Consider the following 19873-nt stretch of genomic DNA (forward strand, 5'->3'; position numbering starts at 1 on the left):
AAAAAGGGATTCATCTGACCAGGTGACGGTTTTCCGATAGTCTAGGGTCCAACCGAAATAGCCACGAGCCCAGGAGAAGCGCTGCAGGCGATGATTTGCTCTTAACAAAGTCAGGCGCGTTGGTTGTCTGCTGGCATAGCCCATTAATACCAAATTTCGCCGCGCTGTCCTAACGGATACTTTCGTCTGAAGTCAGACATTGATTTTTATGGTCATTTCACGTAGTGTTACTTGGTTGTTAGCACTGACAACTTGACACAAACGTCGCTGCTCTCGGTCGCCAAGTTAAGGCCGTCGGCCACTGCGTTGTTCCTAGTGAGAGATAATGCCTAAAAATCTTGTGTTCTCAGCACACTCTTGACTCTGTAGATCTCTGAATATTAACTTTGGCTCTGAGCACTATGGGGCTTAACATCTATGGTCATCAGTCCCCTAGAAATCAGAACTACGTAAACCCAACTAACCTAAGGACATCACACACATCCATGCCCGAGGCAGGACTCGAACCTGCGACCGTAGCGGCCACACGGTTCCAGACCGAAGCGCCTAGAACCGTACGACCACACCGGCCGGCTGAATATTAACTTTCCTAACGATTGTATATCCCATGTGTCTAGCTCCAGCTACCATTCCGCGTTCAAAGTCTAATTTCAATCGTGTGGCCGTAATCATGTCTGACACCTTTTCATATCAATCACCTGAGAAAATGACAGCTTCGTCAATGCACTGCCCTTTTATACCTCGTGTAGGCGGTACTACCGTCATCTGCACATCGTTAGCTCATGACTTGTCATCTAAGTGTATTTAGTGTGTCATATTTATGGTTGCTAAACGCATAAAAAATAGAAGAAAGAAGGTCAAAGTTTAAATTACCGCTGACGACGAAATCATTAGAGACAGACAACCTCAAACTATATGATGAGGGAGTAAATCTGAAATTTTCAGAGAACTCATTGCGGCATTCGCCATAAGCGATGCAGAAAATCTACGGTGAACCTCATAGTTTGACCGTATGGGATTTGATCCTCACTCTTGTGGAGTAAGAACCAGTTCTAAGGCGCTGCAGTCATAGACAGTGCGGCTATTGTCCATAGGATAATTTACGTTAAGAAGTGTGTAAGCTTAGGGACTGATGACCTTGGCAGTTAAGTTCCATAAGATTTCACACACATTTCAACATTTTTGAACAAGAACCAGTGCCTTTTACGTTGCGCTATCTTGCAAAGATTCATCTAAAGGTGTTTCCTTTGTCGCTTGAAGCTACCAGAGTCTTACAATGTTAATGCTACACGGAAAACGTTGGAAAGAGCTGGAGCGGGTAACTGTTCCTCGAAGCACTCGACTGTATGTACTCAGGGAGTGGACAAGTTTTTCAATTAAATTGTGTACTGACCTTTTTTTTACCATAAAGCGATGCAATCCCTTGCAGCAGGCACGAAAGTAACCTGTAACTGGTGTGACAGTGACAATGAAAACACGGAATGTAGATTGCACTCTTTTATTTAGAGTATCATCAGATACAACTCCTGAAATATCAGTCCGGAGGAAAACTGCTGTATGTCTGAATAATGAAAAATTAAGTAAATTATATTACAGCACATTACACCAATAGGCAATTAGAACGGGTACAGTAGACAATTTTTTCCTTTTCATTTGTAGACACAGAACCACAAATCACCAGGCAAGTACATACTTTTTGCATTGAAAACCGCTTCTAAGACAAGAACCATGTGGCACCTTAAAAGAACGATAATACACAAATCTAAGAAGGCGTCAGAACCTATGAGCGAGACGCAAAAAAACAGGATACTGATACAATGCAAACAATTCGTACTGTGTAGACACTGTGCTCGGCAGTAAACAGTAATTGTTTGTACGAGTAATTTGCAAGCAAAGCAACATGTTCCCCTTCAGAATTACCACAGTACCACAGGCACATGTACTTATCTTAGTAGGAAGGCACAGTTTACCGACTATAAAGCAGTATCATGAATTAAGTCACCTTGAGCAACTTAATTCATTAACACCAAGGCCGTTTGAGACTTTTCGGGCAATAAAACCCATGTTAGTAGTAGAGCGTACGTCATCGTCCTTCCGCCATCTTATTCATGTAACGTATCGTCTTCAGAATAAAACTATCAAGACATGGAGCGTGCTTCCTCCAAATGCACTTAAAATTAATTAAAGTAAGCAAAATGAAGTTTCGTATAGTAACCAACTTCTTAAGTTGTAACTATAATCGCTGTCACTTCTGAACTTCGTGCTGCAATGACGTATGGTTATCATCCGATAGTAATCTGTATAAATTACGATGCTAGGTTGTTAGACCTTTCTAGCATATTCCGTGATAAAACAGTTCGCAGCAGAGTCAGTAAGAACAAGAGACAGATATACGCTTGTTGTAACAGTGTCAGTGTCTCTTTCGAGGGATAATAAATTAGGAATAAATTAAGAAAACGAAGTTGTAGAGTCAGTAGGTCGGCTGCAGCGGATCCTCCAGCTTTCCAGCTACCAGCAGCAAGTCTTGCTTGTTCTCCCACACGAAGAACGCGAATGGTCGGTCGATCACTAAACGCTTCATCTTCTGAGTACCACCTGCGAACAAAATACAGTCTGAGCCCTCTTCACACACACCAAGTTGAAGTTGGTCATCGTGTTAATTCACAACTATGCCAGTGCATGAAAAAGTTTTAGAGAACAGGGATAGAGAAATGGTGAAACATATTGCAACGAACTGTACAGTAAGTCAAAACTCATGAATTTTTTTGAACACGGTGGCGACAAGTTTGGAAAATAGCTGGCAGGGGCGGCACCATCTGTAGCTGCTGAAAAAGTTTCGTACCTCAGCTTTTAAGTGATAGCAGGTATTTCACATTTTAACGAGTTGGCGCTCATCTATATTTCCAAAATTGTGTACATTATCTTAATGACACACTGGCACTTCACTGGATGGGTCGCGTCACCGACCTGGAGCTACCTAGTGATCAGTATGGTCGTCAAAGGAAACGCTTTGCGATTTCTTTCTTTCCATGTTAGATCAAGAATAGCGTTTATGGTTCACCTCTACCACAGAACATCGAAGGCTTGCAACGCCGCGTCCCAGCAGCTGTTTTTTCCGTCACTCCTGACAGGCTGAGTCGGGTATGGGAAGAATCTGACTACCGAGTAGATGTGTGGCGCGGACACACAGAACACTTAGAGATATTATTAAACTGAGTCCCTTTCATATACTATACCATTTATTACTTTGTTATTTGCTATTTATCAAAAAATGGTTCAAATGGCTCTGAGCACTATGGGACTTAACATCTGAGGTCATCAGTGCCCTAGAACTTAGAACTACTTAAACCTAACTAACCTAAGGACACCACACACATCCATGCCCGAGGCAGGATTCGAACCTGCGACCGTAGCAGTCTCGCGGTTCCGGACTGAAGCGCCTAGAAGCCGGCGCTATTTATCTGTACCGATTTTCTGAAACTTTTCATTGACTTTATAATTACCACATACACATTGCATAACACCCAAGTGAAGCATCCAGATGGGGGAGGGGGGTGGAAGGAGGTGGTGAAACAAAACCGATCTTCGTGTTTGAGAGGGTATCTGATGTTACAGCAGTGATTACAGAATTGAGTAAAATTTACGAAGAACTGTACTGTATGTGCCCAGTCATCAGTACGACGCTGCACCCACTCTGGCCGGGATGCAAGCAGTTATTCAGTTGGGAAGGGTGTGAAAGCCGTTGTAGCTTGTCGGCAAGTTACGTCACAACTGGTTTAACTGGTCTTTGATATCCTGAATACTGGCGTTGGGACAGAGTTTGCATCCGAACTGGTCTTACGGATGTTCCATCGGGGACAGATCTCTGAGCACTTGGTGGCCACAAGAGTACCATACGATCACGCAGAAGGTTCATAGGGACACGTTTAATGAATGTGAGAGCGTCGTGTTGTTGAAAAATGGTTCGACGATAGTGTCTCATGTGAGGTAACGTGACGAACCGTTGTGCGGTCACAGTTACCTAAACATCTACCAGCCGTGACATTAATTCATACCCGATGCCTCCCCACACCATGACGTTGGGAATAACACCACCGTCTCTCTCCCATTGCAAGAACAGGCCATTTCCCCAAGTCACCACCACACTCATCGTCGATGGTCATCCGGGGAAGTGCAGAGACGCTATCCATTGCTAAACAAAGTGCATTGTCATTCATCAGCAGTAGGTGCTTCCCAGTGACTGCACCACTCCACAAGAAGACGTCTGTGTTGGATGGTGTTAACGGCAGTCTACGCATGTGAAGGTAATTCCCTAGTTCGGATGTTGCAAGTCTCCGACGGTCCTCCTCTGTGGCGGTCAGACGATGCCGACCGGAACCCTGACGCGTATGCTGCACTTTCTTCCCCATACAGTCCAACATAGGGTGACTGCACGATTCAATCATCCGTCCGAATGGAGACCCAAAATGTGGCTCTTTCTAAACTATCTGGTGTCGATACCACTGTCTCACGAATACGTGGTATCTCCGTGTCTTACACAGCTATCAGTTGGCATCTGACGCTGTTCACGTCCCTGATGTACGTTACAAAACCTGGCAAGAACACTGAACACTATTAACACTAATGCACTCTCGTGACTGTTCTAGCTGTCGCAGAGAATTCCAATTTTAATCATTTATGTACCCCCACATTTGTGTAAGTGTATGAAGTTACTCTGACATCGGACCATCTTTTGGGTGCTTCACTTTATGTCAGTACGCACACACGTAAATGCAAGGAAATTTTAGTAGTGTAATGCTGCCACATAATGTATTCGAAGTAGTAATGGGTAAACGGAAAACAACTGTAGGATGTATGTATGTATGTATGTATGTATGTATGTATGTACGTATGTATGTATGTATGTATTTATTTATTTATTTATTTACTGATTTCCTTCAAAAAGTAGTATGACTAATGATTATGCAATTTAAGTTAAGTAAACCAAAGTTCAGTAACCTACCGATGTTAACCTAATTAATTCAGTTAACGTTTTCTTCGTGGCCTAAAAAGAAAGTCAGATTTTTTATTATATTCTATAGCTTTAGATGGGCTGAGCCCTTAATACATAATAAATTTACGTCTCTGTCACTGCGTTTTACTAAGGCACTTTACCCAGAGTCCAAGTGATGGGTTTCGTTCAATTTGTATCTTGGAAAAATTTGTATTCACATTGCTTCTTTGTGATTTTTTTTATTACACGTTCCTGTCCAGTCGTCTTGTTTCTCCTGTAGTTGCCTGCCTTCAGCATCCTGAAAAAATTCCGTTGATAGAAGAGGAAACTGGGAACCATCTATTCGTTAAACCGATTATGGACAATCACCTAGAAAAATCCTAGGCTGGTGGAAGTAAAAGACCAGCTATGGTTGAGCAAGCGCGGACATTCGTTCAACTCTCCTCCTTTCCGTGTACGTGTAACGCGTGGTAACAGCGAGTTAGATGATGGTGATTGGTTTGTGGGGCGCTCAACTGGCGGTCATCAGCGCCCGTACAAAGTCCCAATTGTTACACAGTCCAATTTTGTCACAGTTCAGTCTAGCCACTGCCGCAAATTATGATGATGAAATAATGAGGACATTACAAAACACCCAGTCCCCAGGCAGAGAAAATCCCAACCCGGCCGGGAATCGAACCCAGGACCCCGTGATCTAGATGCAGCAATGATAGCTACTAGACCACTAGCTGCGGACAGCGAGTTAGAGGCTGAGGTTGGCATTTACGGCATTTACTTTACTGCCGCCTGTCTTCTCAGTTTCATTCCTGTCAGTTTTTTTTTCTTTTTCTTTCCCTTCGAGACAGGTTTTAATGCGAACCCAACGTTATTGATGTGGACTTCAACGCATGTGAACTTAAGTTCTACTTAGTTGGAGTGTCATGTACTGCCAGAAAAACCTGTCATAGCCATATTGGATAGTTACCGATTTGATAGGCGTTCCTCGGAACGGGAACTTCTGAATTTGTAAATAGTGACAATAGTGTATTCCTTCTAGTTGGTACACGAACACCTTTGAATAAGCTGCCATGTTGAAGACAACAGTCGAGCATTTTAAATGCTTCGGGGAAACTTGTCTGGATGGTTGGAAAGGGGTGCGAGGATCACTTCTTGAAACGCACAATTAGGAATTTTCTTGTCGGAAAAAGGTTTTTTGTAAAAAAGCAACCCGATGTACAAGACTTTATTGATTAGTAACTAAGAAAGACCCATCTCCGATGGTAGCATGAAGACTGTACAGACCACATGAATTCATAGCTATTGGGAGCAAAAGTAGCAAATCCATCACTACTTATCAACCCTTATTTGCTAGGAACCATGAATGTCCTCAATTTTATTAGTATCTAGATTTAACTATTAGTCTCAGACACAATGATGGTACCATACAGAACAATTAAACAAACATTCACAGTACAATTAGATTTAGGGAAACCAAAGAAAACTGTTTCGAATGGCAGCGCGGGAATTTCAAGCATATGCCGTAAGTGTGCTAGGGTGTATGCACGCAACAATGTCACGACCCATTCCCGTATCATCCTGAACTAACTCAGTACTCCATTAAGAAAAAAATCAACGTGTCGACTAGACGAACTATGCCAATGAGAGATTTGTGTGTCTTAACATAGCGAATGCGCAGAATAGGAAATCTAAGCTATTTCTATGTTTAGTTTTGATATGGAAACGTGTTTGATTACGTCAAAAGCACTGAACTCGTTGTAGGAATTGTTCAACACAAGTTAATTGAATAACATAGGAGCAGAAGCTTTAAGACGTAACTATCCTTGGGACAAGGTCGTATGTCAAGACTGCAACAACAATTTATTTACTTGAACTGTCAGCACATACCAAATTTTACAAGGGATGCAGTTTCAAAAATTCTAGCAATATCAGTACTTCAATTCTCCCGATTATTCGTTTCACTCCATCCCCATTCATCACTAACGTTATTATACGATGATCGGAACGGTTTGCGTGTACTGTTCTTGATGTAAAAGTATGCGAAAATTGTTTTAAATGTTTTCGAATCGTGTAACTGAGGCTTGACCTGGGTACTAGTCCAGTGTTTATCTAGCCGGATGTAGGAGCCATCCGCGAAAACCACGTCCAGGCTGACCGGTACAGGGACCCTCCTCGTTAATCCGCCGAGCGATTTCGATATGGGTCCGGCCTACCTCCCCGAATCGTAATAAATGCTTTAGCGTGCACGTTTATCTGGACGGATCCTGCCCTTTACTGGACGGTATATAACCCTAACATCTTGTGACTGAACACACTGAATAGATTTTTCCACTCTCTGATACCACGAAGTCATAACAAAACGCAGTGATGTTAGCACACAACAGCCACTTACCTGTGGACTGGCTGTTACTCTCTTCCACGTTGATGTTAGTGACCTGTGCCAGATCCTCCACGAACAGCTCAGCCTCCTGGGAGATGCCGCTCAAGTCAGCCCTCTCACGGCTGAACAGATGCGTAACACCAAGCTGTAGCAAAGTAATACCACATGACAACAACTGTCGTTATATTGCTCCATCAGTATATACTCGTAGCGAGAGAGCGAGAGAGCGAGAGAGAGAGAGCGCGAGAGAGCGAGAGAGAGAGCGAGAGCGAGAGAGAGAGTGCGAGAGAGAGAGAGAGAGTGCGAGAGAGAGAGAGAGAGTGCGAGAGAGAGAGAGAGAGTGCGAGAGAGAGAGAGAGAGAGAGAGAGAGAGTGCGAGAGAGAGAGAGAGAGAGAGAGAGAGAGAGAGAGAGTGCGAGAGAGAGAGAGAGAGAGAGAGTGCGAGAGAGTGCGAGAGAGAGAGAGAGAGAGAGAGAGAGAGAGAGTGCGAGAGAGAGAGAGAGAGAGAGAGAGTGCGAGAGAGAGAGAGAGAGAGAGTGCGAGAGAGAGAGAGAGAGAGAGAGAGAGAGTGCGAGAGAGAGAGAGAGAGTGCGAGAGAGAGAGAGAGAGAGAGAGAGAGAGAGAGAGAGAGAGAGAGAGAGAGAGAGAGAGAGAGAGAAAGAGAGAGAGAGAGAGAGAGAGAGAGAGAGAGAGAGAGAGAGAGAGAGAAAGAGAGAGAGAGCGAGAGAGAGAGAAAGAGAGAGAGAGCGAGAGAAAGAGAAGAGAGCGAGAAAGAGAGAGAGAGAAGAGCGAGAGAAAGAGAGAGAGAAGAGCGAGAGAAAGAGAGAGAGAAGAGCGAGAGAAAGAGAGAGAGAGAGAGAGAGAGAGCGAGAGAAAGAGAGAGAGAGAGAGCGAGAGAAAGAGAGAGAGAGAGAGCGAGAGAAAGAAAGAGAGCGAGAGAAAGAAAGAGAGAGAGAGCGAGAGAAAGAAAGAGAGCGAGAGAAAGAAAGAGAGCGAGAGAAAGAAAGAGAGCGAGAGAAAGAAAGAGAGCGAGAGAAAGAAAGAGAGCGAGAGAAAGAAAGAGAGCGAGAGAAAGAAAGAGAGCGAGAGAAAGAAAGAGAGCGAGAAAGAAAGAGAGCGAGAAAGAAAGAGAGCGAGAAAGAAAGAGAGACAGACAAAAAGAGAGAGACAGACAAAAAGAGAGAGAGACAGAAAGAGAGAGAGACAGAAAGAGAGAGAGACAGAAAGAGAGAGAGACAGAAAGAGAGACAGAAAGAGAGAGAAAGACCGAATAAAAAGACAGAGAGACAGAGATAAGAGCAGAGCAGAGACAGAGATAAGAGCAGAGCAGAGACAGAGACAAGAGCAGAGCAGAGCAGAGACAGAGAGAAGAGCAGAGCAGAGACAGAGACAGAGAGAAGAGCAGAGACAGAGACAGAGAGAAGAGCAGAGACAGAGAGAAAAAACAGAAACAGAGAGAAGAAAAGAAACAGAAACAGAGAGAAGAAAAGAAACAGAAACAGAGAGAAGAAAAGAAACAGAAACAGAGAGAAAAAAAGAAACAGAAACAGAGAGAAAAAAAGAAACAGAAACAGAGAGAAAAAAAGAAACAGAAACAGAGAGAAAAAAAGAAACAAAAACAAAGAGAAAAAAGAAACAAAAATAAAGAGAAAAAAAGAAACAAAAACAAAGAGAAAAAAAGAAACAAAAACAAAGAGAAAAAAAGAAACAGAAACTAGGAGAAATAAGAAACAGAAACAAAAAAAAAAGAAATAGAAACAGATAAAAAAAGAAGCAGAACCGAGAAAAAAGAAACAGAACCGAGAAAAAAGAAACAGAACCGAGAAAAAAGAAACAGAACCGAGAAAAAAGAAACAGAACCGAGAAAAAAGAAACAGAACCGAGAAAAAAGAGACAGAACCGAGAAAAAAGAAACAGAGAAACAACTGAAATAGAGGAGTATAAGGAAGATGGGAGAAAGGAAAGTAGTACATCATATACACACATCAAAAAAAGCTTTGCATCACCTCAGTTCCGAGAGTTCCGGAACCTGTACAGAAAATTGGAATAGAGATGAACATAAATATTATTTCCAGCCATTTTATTGCTCAGTAAAACCACACATTGCATTTTGTACCACCATACAGCGAGATCTTCAGAGGTGGTATTCCAGATTGCTGTACACACCAGTACCTCTATTACACAGTAGTACGTCCTCGTGCACTGATGCATGCCTGTATTCGTTGTCCATAAACAGCACTTTTCATCCTATCTCAGTCATTGTCGATAGGGTTCATGCCTGGAGAACATGCTGGCCACTCTAGTCGAGCGATGTCGTTATCCTGAAAGAAGTTCAAAATGGTTCAAATGGCTCTGAGCACTATGTGACTTAACTTCTGAGGTCATCAGTCACCTAGAACTTAGAACTAATTAAACCTAACTAACCTAAGGACATCACACACATCCATGCCCAAAGGAGGATTCGAACCTGCGACCGTAGCGGTCGCTCGGCTCCAGACTACAGCGCCTAGAACCGCACGGCCACTCCGGCCGGATTGAAGGAAGTCATTCACAAGATGTGCACGATGTGGGCGCGAATTGTCGTCCATGAAGACGAATGCCTCGCCAATATGCTGCCGATATGGTTGCACTGTTGGTCAGTGGATGGCATTCACGTATCGTACAGCCGTTACAACGCCTTCCATGACCACCAGCTGCGTACGTAGGCTCTACATAATATAACTCCAAAACAACAGGGAACCTCCACCTTGCTGCACTCGATGGACACTGTGTGTAAGGCGTTCAGCCTGACCGATTTGCCTCCAAACACATCTCCGACGATTGTCTGGTTGAAGGCATATGTGACACTCATCGGTGAAGAGAACGTGATGCCAATCCTGAGCGGTCCATTCGACTCTTTGTTGGACTCATCAGTAACATGCTGCAGAGTCTCGTGGTTGCAAAGATGGACCTCGCCATGGACGACGGGTGTGAAGTTTCGCATCATGCAGCCTACTACGCACAGTTTGAGTCATAGCACGACGTTTTGTGGCTGCGCGAAAAGCATTATTCAACATGGTTGGCGTTGTTCCTCCGAGCCATAATCCGTAGGCAGCAGTCATCCACTGCAGTAGTAGCCCTTGGGCGGCATGAGTGAGGCATGTCATCGACAGTTCCTGTCGATCTGTATCTCCTCCATGTCTCAACAACACCGCTTTGGTTCACTCCGAGACGCCTGAACACTTCCCTTGCTGAGAGCCCTTTCTGGCACAAAATAACTATGCGGACGTGATCGAACCGCGGTATTGACCGTCTAGGCATGGTTGAACTGCAGACAACACGAGCCGTGCACCTCCTTTTCCTGGTGGAATGACTAAGTGATCGGTTGTCGGACCCCATCCGTCTAATAGGCGCTGCTCATGCATGTTTGTTTACATCTTTGGACGGGTTTAGTGACATCTCTGAACAGTCAAAGTGACTGTGTCTGTGATACAATATCCACAGTCAACGTCTATCTTCAGGAGCAAAAGTTTTTTGATGTGTGTATGTAGTGAATAGACGACAGACCTTTCTCAGAAACACTTGTGGATTACAGTTCAACCTACGCGACGTGCGCTACACTACACCACATTAAGTTTGCTACTGTAAACAATGAGAGGGCCAAGCTTTTCTTATTTTAGTCTAATGGCATAGGTTCTGGATTTACCGTTTCAGTTTCTCTCTGTACATTGACTCCAGTGCCGTATAAAAAGAGGAGAGATGGGATGTGGACATACCCGGGAGAGGGCTCGCTGTGGCTTGGTGACGGTCTGGATGCTGAAGGCTGGCAGCACCACCTCGACGTCTCGGGCAACCAGCCGCTCCATCACCTCGGCCAGGGAGAACACTGACAGGTCGGACAGCATGCTGGCCAGGCCGCCCTTCGCGTTGGGCACCAGCACGAGCAGCGAGTACTGCCCACCCTGAAACAGCCCTTTACCTTTACAGCACAGGATTTTTCCGCTACTCTGCAGACATAACGGAATCCAGTTGATACTGAACAGCCACAGAACACCATGAAGTCAAAACAAGCCATGGCCCTATTTGTTGAAAGTGGTTATTGGCACCTAACAAAAAGAACCTACACGCTTTTTGAAAATTTTATGAAATTTATAACATTTCCATGTTCTCTGCAACGAATGTCCCCTGTTTAAGTTATAAGGATCGCTGGCGTTGGAAGTAAGAAGCACAGAAATTTCAGTTCTCTCTACTGTACGTTATAGCATTTTACGAGCCCAAGCAGCCAGCAACTGTAATCCCAACGGTGTTGGTACATTGAGACATCTCAACATCAGCTCTACAAGCACATGAAGATATTAGCCTTGTAAGTAGGCTGTTTAGGTTTTTATATTGGTAACGCCACGTAGCGCTCTGTATGAAAATCACTGGCTGTGCTGTGTGCAGTATGGGGCATTGTTGGAATTTGCTATTGTAGTGTTCAGCAGTTGGCTGTTAACAGTGCGTAGCGTTGCACAGTTGGAGGTGAGTGAGATGGAGTTTTGAGAGCGGATGATCTGGACGTGTGTCCATCAGAGACAGTAAATTTGTAAGACTGGATGTCATGAACACCCTGTATATATATATATATATATATATATATATATATATATATATATATATATATATATATATATATATACGCTTGCTTTAGCTTTTCGTAAGTTTCAGTGGCTGTATAGTTTAAACGAACACAGTTTTTGCGTCGTACTGTTCCTCTAGCGTCACATCCCTTGCTTTACATGCGAAATTCAAAGAGTGCCTACAAAATAAAGCATTACTATCAACCTATCGATACGAGGGTGCTGCGGCCTATGGACATACATAAAAACCCAGTCTTTTCCAGTATTCATGATATAGTTAGGAAACTATTACAGCAGCTACAGGAGAAAATCAGTCTTAGTCTTTGTTGATCAGCCCTCATACATTACCTAGCGAACCATTATTGGTGACCTTTGTAATACACGAGCGGAAAAAAAAATCGCAATACCAAAAAATGTGCTGTAATGAAATTTCGGGAATACATTTATCTAAGTAACATATGTAAGTGATTTACATTGCAAGACAACAGGTTAATGTCAGCACGTCATAAGTCATTGAAAATATGAAATATTGGTACATTAATAATCGGTTTAATCACCAGAACGTTGAATGTGAGCATGCAGACGAGCACGTGTTGCGTTGTACAGGTGCCGGATGTCAATTTGTGGGATGGGGTTCCACGCCTTGGCCGGTCAATGGTGGTTGTGGGTGACGCTGGAGTTATTGTCTGATTATGTCCCATATGTGCTCGATTGGAGACTGATATGGTGATCGAGCAAGGCCAAGGCAACATGTCGACACACTGTACATCATGTTAGATCACAACAGCGGTATGTGTGTGAGCATTATCCTGTTGGATGACACATCCTGGAATGACGTTCGTCTTAGGGTAGCCGAGCGGTCTAGGGCTTCTTGTCACGGTCCGCGCGGCTTCCCTGTCGGAGGTTCGAGTCCTCCCTCGGGCATGAGCGTATGTGTCATCCTTAGCGTAAGTTAGTTTAAGTTAGATTAAGTAGTGTGTAACCTTAGCGACCGATGACCTCAGCAGTTTGGTCCCATAAGACCTTACCACGAATTTCAAAAATTCCGTTCGTGAACGGCGGCACAATAGATCGAATCACCAGAAGGACGAACAGATTTGCATTCTGATTGCATGGGATAGCAACGATAGTATTCCTGCTGCTTTAGGTGTATGTCCACAGTGTCAGGCATGCAGGCACGATGCTTGCAGGATCTGAACTGGCCACCTCCTAACCGTCACTGGCGCCAAGGAGAATCAGCTGTCATCAGGAAACGCAAAATACCTCCACCCTACCATCCAATGAGCTTCCGCTTGGTATCCCTTAAGTCGCAAATGGAAGTGGTTTGGGGTTAGTGAAATGCACGTTACGAGGCGTCTGACTGAGCAGTCCTTGTTTGTTTTGTTTAGGGCGCATAAACAACTAGGGTCATACGCGCCTACATCAGGACTGTAGAACACAGACTAAGAGGAGTTAAAACGATTACAAGTTCATCCCAATCGACGGAAGAGAAGACAGCTAAAAACAGGGACGCGGAAAAAGGTCTATTAAACATTCTATAGAGAAACGGAGGTCATGAACTAAAAATTAAATGGCGTTCGCCATATTGCTACGACGGATAAAAAGTAAAACGCGGTCGACAGCCCGCGCGCTGCGCAACCTAGCTAAAATGATCTCAAGGCGAGAGGGCCGAGAAGAGGTCGTCCAAGGTGATGGGAGAAGCTTAATAACGCGGAGCTTGTTTCATGAAGGGAGGACCAGTGACGATCCCAAAGTGACACCACTTACCGACAGACAGCAACACAGAGATCATCGGAGGGAACGTAAGCACTAGCGGGCTGAGGTACGAGGACTGTGAATGTCATACTGTATGAGCAGCGTAACTCCCCCACGAGATGGAAGCCGTCCTCAGGGGAAGGCCAAAGCGGACTGGAAACAAATGCGAGAGCTCCCTGAAGGGAGGCAGCAAGTGGACGCTGCGATTCTAATAGTAGCCGTAAATCCTCTTTGTTGGATCGAAGATAGCGAACGTTCCATTGGAGGAGAGTCATGACGAGGAAAAAATGAAGGGGTGTAACCTTGGCTGCTGCCGAGTGCCACCCTTCGAACGCTCGCTGCTACAGAGCCCAGATGCAGGAGGATACTGCTCCATTATGTCTACAGAATCGTCGACATTCTCCTTCTGTCGGCCAGCGGAGTCGAGGGCAGAGAAGCTGGTAGTGGTGGGCACCAGCGACATGGAGGTCGGCCAGGCGAAGCTATCACTTGGCGACACCATCGAAGAGGATCTTCGACTCTGCGAAGTAGACGGCCGTTTGTTTTTGACTTCTTCGAGGCATTCTGGTTTGCGGAGGAAGACTCAGATGTTGGTTCGTTGGTTAGTTGGCTGGCTGGCTGGCTGGAGGGACGTAGAAAGTCTTCGCCGGACTTTTTGTCCCTCGAGGTTAAAGTTTTGTGGCGCGTTACACAGTTGGAGGAGGAGATGGGGACGCTACCGCGACGTTGGGCGCTTTCACAACCGTGGTGTTAAATTTGAGGTCGCATGTCTGCGTTGTCATATCCTTCACGGAGCGAAATGTAACAAGAACAGTACTGTAGGTGCCAGATGGTAGAATGCAAGGTTTCCTACTAGCAAACAAATTGCGAGCGACCGGATAAGGCACTTTTCCTTCATCCGGATCTCCTGGACAGCCCGCTCATCCAGATATACTGGACAGTTGCGGGAGAAGGCGGCAGGGTCGCCATTGCAGTTGGTGCAGTGGGGAGGAGGAGGAGGAGGACAAGCGCCCTCATGCATCCCTACCACAGCTTACACATTGGCCTGGGTGTCTATAGGACTCTCGACTGTGGCTGTAACGATGACACTGGCAGCAGTGCATCGGATTCAGTATTAACGGCCTGACTGCGATAACTTCATAACCTGATTTGATCTTTGATGGAAGAAACACTCTACCAAGAGAGAGGGAGAGAGATAGAGAGAGAGAGAGAGAGAGAGAGAGAGAGAGAGAGAGAGAGAGAGAGAGAGAGAGAGAGAGAGCATGTGGGCACTAAGGAGACACCCAGTGTACTGCAATGACACCCTGATCAAAGAGGTGCGTTTGGATTTTTGCCTCGGTCAGACCATCGAGCAGCCTAGTGTAGATAACACTACATGAAGAATTCAGCCTTTGATGGGCCTCGACACGAATAGGATAGGCATGGAGGAGCGAAGCTGCATGCAGTTGTGCTTTAGAATCAGAAGCAGTTTCCAAAAGCAAAGTGCTACTGCGTAAACTAGAGCAGGATTTCACATGGCCAGCAATTGCTTCAGCACTTTTCTGAATACTGAACAGATTTACTGTGGAAAAGGGCTGACTGTCATCAGTATGTGAAACCACGGGGAACCGTGGTGCATGTGGGAGGGTCTTTGAAGCTTTAGCCTCATTCCATTTCGTAGCCGTTGAATGTGAAGATGATTCGCTCAGTGTGAGAAAACCTCCATGATTGCCAGCATCTCTGATGGCGCTCCTTCCAAATGGGGCCCCCTTCAGAATGGGGTGCACGCGCTTTAGGTGACTGTTCACACCTCTGGTCGCACCTCCAGAACACCTGACAGTCGGCAATTTGGGAAGGTAGCAGCCCACGCAGTCACCGCTCCCTGGGCCTGACCTGTACCAGGGGGTGCATGCGAACTCTACCTGTCGACCTGGGGCTGGGAATTACGCGTTACACAGTCAACTATCACTCGTCAGATGCGTGGGATCGCCTTCAGGAGCGCACAGTGAGGACGAAGAAAAAGAGGAGCCTCAAACGGAGGAAGGACAGGAGAAGGTGGAAGTGAAAGAAGAAAAGAATAAAAAACAGTGGAGAGTTTTCTGATACTGACTACCGAAAATGCGGAATTCGTTTCCAGAAACAACTCAGGCATGTTCCCCAAGGCAGAGGGAAAAGAACAGCAAGAGGACAGACATGTAGCATGGAAGGGGAAAGATGCTACAAAGGCTGAGGCCCCGTGGTAGCCAACCGCGAACCTGGCAAAGAGCGGTGCGCCCCTAGGGAGGGTTGAGATGGGGGTGGGGGGGTGATGAAAATTGCTGCTGCAGATGCAGTAAGATGCGCGAGACCCATACGTCGAGCACTACGGTCTTCGCTCTCGGTAGTACCACGTGGCCGGCTGGAGTCCGGTCTTCTTGCGACCCTACATTCTCGTGACCGTCGCTGTCAGCAATTTTGTGCAGTGGCTGCATTCTTGCGAAGTCTCTCTGCAATAATGCAGAAGAAACATTCTGCTTCTAGTTGCCCTATATCACGACTTAGTTCAAACTCAGTGCGGTAATGATAATTGCGTCTTTGTCACTTTTTCTTGACTAATGTCAACTCGCCCGCCCGGTTGGCCGTGCGGTCTGACGCACGGCTTTCCGGGCGGGAAGGAGCGCCGATCCCAGGCACGAATCCGTCCGGCGGATTTGTGTCGAGGTCCGGTGAACCGGCCAGTCTGTGGATGGTTTTTAGGCGGTTTTCCATCTGCCTCGGTGAATGCGGGCTGGTTCCCCTTATTCCGCCTCAGTTACACTATGTCGGCGATTGCTGCGCAATCAAGTTCTCCACGTACGCGTACACCACCATTACTCTACCACGCAAATATAGCGGTTACACTCGTCTGGTGTGAGACGTTCCCTGGGAGGGGGGGGGGGCGGGGTCCACCGGGGGCCGAACCGCACAATAACCCTGGGTTCGGTGTGGGGCGGCGGAGGGGTGAAGTGGACTGCGGTAGTAGTCGTGGGGTTGTGGACAACTACGGCTGCGGCGTGGACGGAGCCTCTCCGTCGTTTCTAGGTCCCCGGTTAACATACAATACAATACAATACAATACAATGTCAACTCACCATGTCACTACCGTTACAGAGTAAATTTAAAGCAAACCTGATTTGATCCTCACAGTTACGCTAGTAGCTCCACTCTTCCGCGGCTGGAGCGAAATTTTAATACACATCTTTCAGATTTAGAGACAAGCCTTTCAACATTCGTTTTTGTCACACCGCTCCTCCTTGGTCTGTGATTTTTTTTTTCGGCCAGTGAATAAGATTAAACAGTGAAGTTGTGAATGTGTAACAGAAGGTGTGAATATTCATGCCTGCTGACATCTCTAACGAGTGCATATTCGGTGAAGACGTACAGTACCTCATATGGAAACTCCACCGCAACGGCGTCGAGGTCGGTCAGGTTGCCTCCCCGGATGGAGCCGGCAGCGCGGACCATAGGCGCAAACACCTCAGCAGAGCCTGTCTTGTGGAACGGCTGCGGCTCAGCCACGCGGCTGAAGGGCACAGCCCACCGGCCCCAGACGTACAGTCCGTTGAATAACAGCATCTGCGACGGCGACGTCGTGTCTACAACACATCAACCTGTCGTTGCAAAGCCACCCCACAAATATTTCGCCATACACCGCTTTTGGTTACACAGAAATTGTACCAGACGAACGCTTATTAACCGAAGTATGCTCGTCAGTGGTGTCATGTTGAAGTTGTGACTTAAGAATTTCTTAGTAGGGAGTACGTAGCACATCTTTGAGGGAGAATCCGTAACTTCACTCATGCGCCAGGGAAGTACACTACTGGCCATTAAAATTGCTACACCAAGAAGAAATACAGATGATAAACGGGTATTCATTGGACAAATATATTATACTAGAACTGACATGTGATTACATTTTGACGCAATTTGGGTGCATAGATCCTGAGAAATCACTACCCAGAACAACCACCTCTCGCCGTAATAACGGCCTTTATACGCCTGGGCATTGAGTCAAACAGAGCATGGATGGCGTGTACAGGTACAACTGCCCATGCAGCTTCAACACTGTACCACAGTTCATCAAGAGTAGTGACTGGCGTATTGTGACGAGCCAGTTGCTCGGCCACCATTGACCAGATTTTTTCAGTTGGTGAGAGATCTGGAGAATGTGCTGCCCAGGGCACCAGTCGAACATTTTCTGTATCCAGAAAGGCCCGTACAGGATCTGGAACATGCGGGCGCGCATTATCCTGCTGAAATGTAGGGTTTCGCATGGATCAAATCAAGGGTAGAGCCACATGTCGTAACACATCTGAAACGTAACGTCCACAGTTCAAAGTGCCGTCAATTCTAACAAGAGGTGACAGAGACGTGTAACCAATGACACTCCATACCATCACGCCGGGTGATACGCCAGTACGGCGATGAATACACGCTTCCAATGTGCGTTCACCGCGATGTCGCCAAAAACGGATGCGACCATCATAATGCTATAAACAGAACCTGGATTCGTCCGAAAAAATGACGTTTTGCCATTCGTGCACCCAGGTTCGTCGTTAAGTACACCATCGCAGGCGCTCCTGTCTGTGATGCAGCGTCAAGGGTAACCGCAGCCACGGTCTCCGAGCTGATAGTCCATGCTGCTGCAAACGTCGTCGAACTGTTCGTGCAGATGGTTGTTGTCTTGCAAACGTCCCCATCTGTTGACTCAGGGATCGAGACGTGGCTGCACGATCCGTTACAGCCATTTGGATAAGATGCCTGTCATCTCGACTGCTAGTGATCCGAGGCCGTTGGGATCCAGCATGGTGTTCCGTATTACCCTCCTGAACCCACCGATTCCATATTCTTCTAACAGTCTTTGGATCTCGACCAACGCGAGCAGCAATGTCGCGATACGATGAACCGCAATCGTGATAGGCTACAATCCGACCTTTATCAAAGTCGGAAACGTGATGGTACGCATTTCTCCTCCTTACACGAGGCAGCACAACATCGTTTCACGAGGCAACGCCGGTCAACTGCTGTTTGTGTATGAGAAATCGGTCGGAAACTTTCCTCATGTTAGCACGTTGTAGGTGTCGCCACCGGCGTCAACCTTGTCTGATTGCTCTGACAAGCTAATCATTCGTATATCACAGCATCTTCTTCCAGTCGGTTAATTTTCGCGTCTGTAGCATGTTATCTTCGTGGTGTAGCAATTTTAATGGCCAGTAGTGTATCTTGGGATGCTTACTGTTAGTGTCGTACATTAATGACCTAGCAGACAATCTCCTCATATCTCTTACAAATCATACAGCTCTTTATAAGATTTCAAACCTGTACTGAGATTGGCGATTTGCTTTAAATGTTCAGAAATGTAAAATTCTGCACTACACAAAACGGAAAAGCTACAGTACCATTTCTCAGTCTTACAGATTCGTTGGTGTAATGGGTTCCAGCCCCGGTCCGGCACACAGTTTTGAACTGCCAACAAGTCTCTTCTTGGTATAAATTTGAGGAGATATGAACTGGGTTGATCGGATACACTGAACAGTATGAAATCATGCAGCAGAATTTTTTTCATTCGTATGATACTGGAAAAATATTTCAAGTTAAACAAGGACATTGTCATCAAAGTATTACTGCGGCTCCTCTTAGTATATTGTTCGAGTGCATGAGATCCGTACCAATAGACAACCGCGGATACCTAACGTACACAAGGAATAACTGCTCGAATAGACAAGTTTAACTCACAGAAGAGCGCCATGGAAATGATGAAAAGAATGAGCTGGGAGATGTTTTACGCTAGATGTAAACTATTCCATGAAACACAAATTACCTTACAGGTCGGGCAGCCATAGCTAAGGAACCTTTACATAATTTAGAACTTTAGGGAAATCACAAACAGCTATTGCGGATTTGAAATTTCACTCAGTTTAAGGTAGACTGTTTTGCCATCTTTGATTTTAAGTTGTTTGATTGTCCTTCACATCATGTATTCCATGAAAGTCAGCTTTATAGTTTAAAGAAATGATATTGATGAATCTATGAATATAATAGAACCTCCTACATCTCTCTAGGGTGGACTGTGAAAACAAGATTATACTGATCACAGTGCGTAAAGATACATTTAAGCTGTCGTTCATCTTACGCTCCAGACACCAATAAAAC

At 45.6% G+C, this 19873-nt stretch overlaps 1 protein-coding gene across 1 annotated transcript in view; it reads right to left on the reverse strand.

Annotated features, from left to right (window-relative positions):
• Window positions 1-1545: 1545 nt before the first annotated feature.
• The window catches only part of LOC124722673, an 88651-nt gene continuing 70323 nt past the window's right edge, over window positions 1546-19873 (reverse strand). The window contains exons 5-8 of the mRNA XM_047247817.1: window positions 17108-17316; window positions 11126-11311; window positions 7383-7515; window positions 1546-2595 (exon numbers count right to left, since the gene is read on the reverse strand). Of these exons, the coding sequence (XP_047103773.1) occupies window positions 2471-2595; window positions 7383-7515; window positions 11126-11311; window positions 17108-17316 (653 nt within the window). The 3' untranslated portion in view covers window positions 1546-2470. The remainder of the gene's footprint in view (window positions 2596-7382; window positions 7516-11125; window positions 11312-17107; window positions 17317-19873) is intronic.

The sequence above is a fragment of the Schistocerca piceifrons genome, chromosome X (assembly GCF_021461385.2).
Source record: "Schistocerca piceifrons isolate TAMUIC-IGC-003096 chromosome X, iqSchPice1.1, whole genome shotgun sequence".
Lineage (NCBI taxonomy): Eukaryota > Metazoa > Arthropoda > Insecta > Orthoptera > Acrididae > Schistocerca > Schistocerca piceifrons.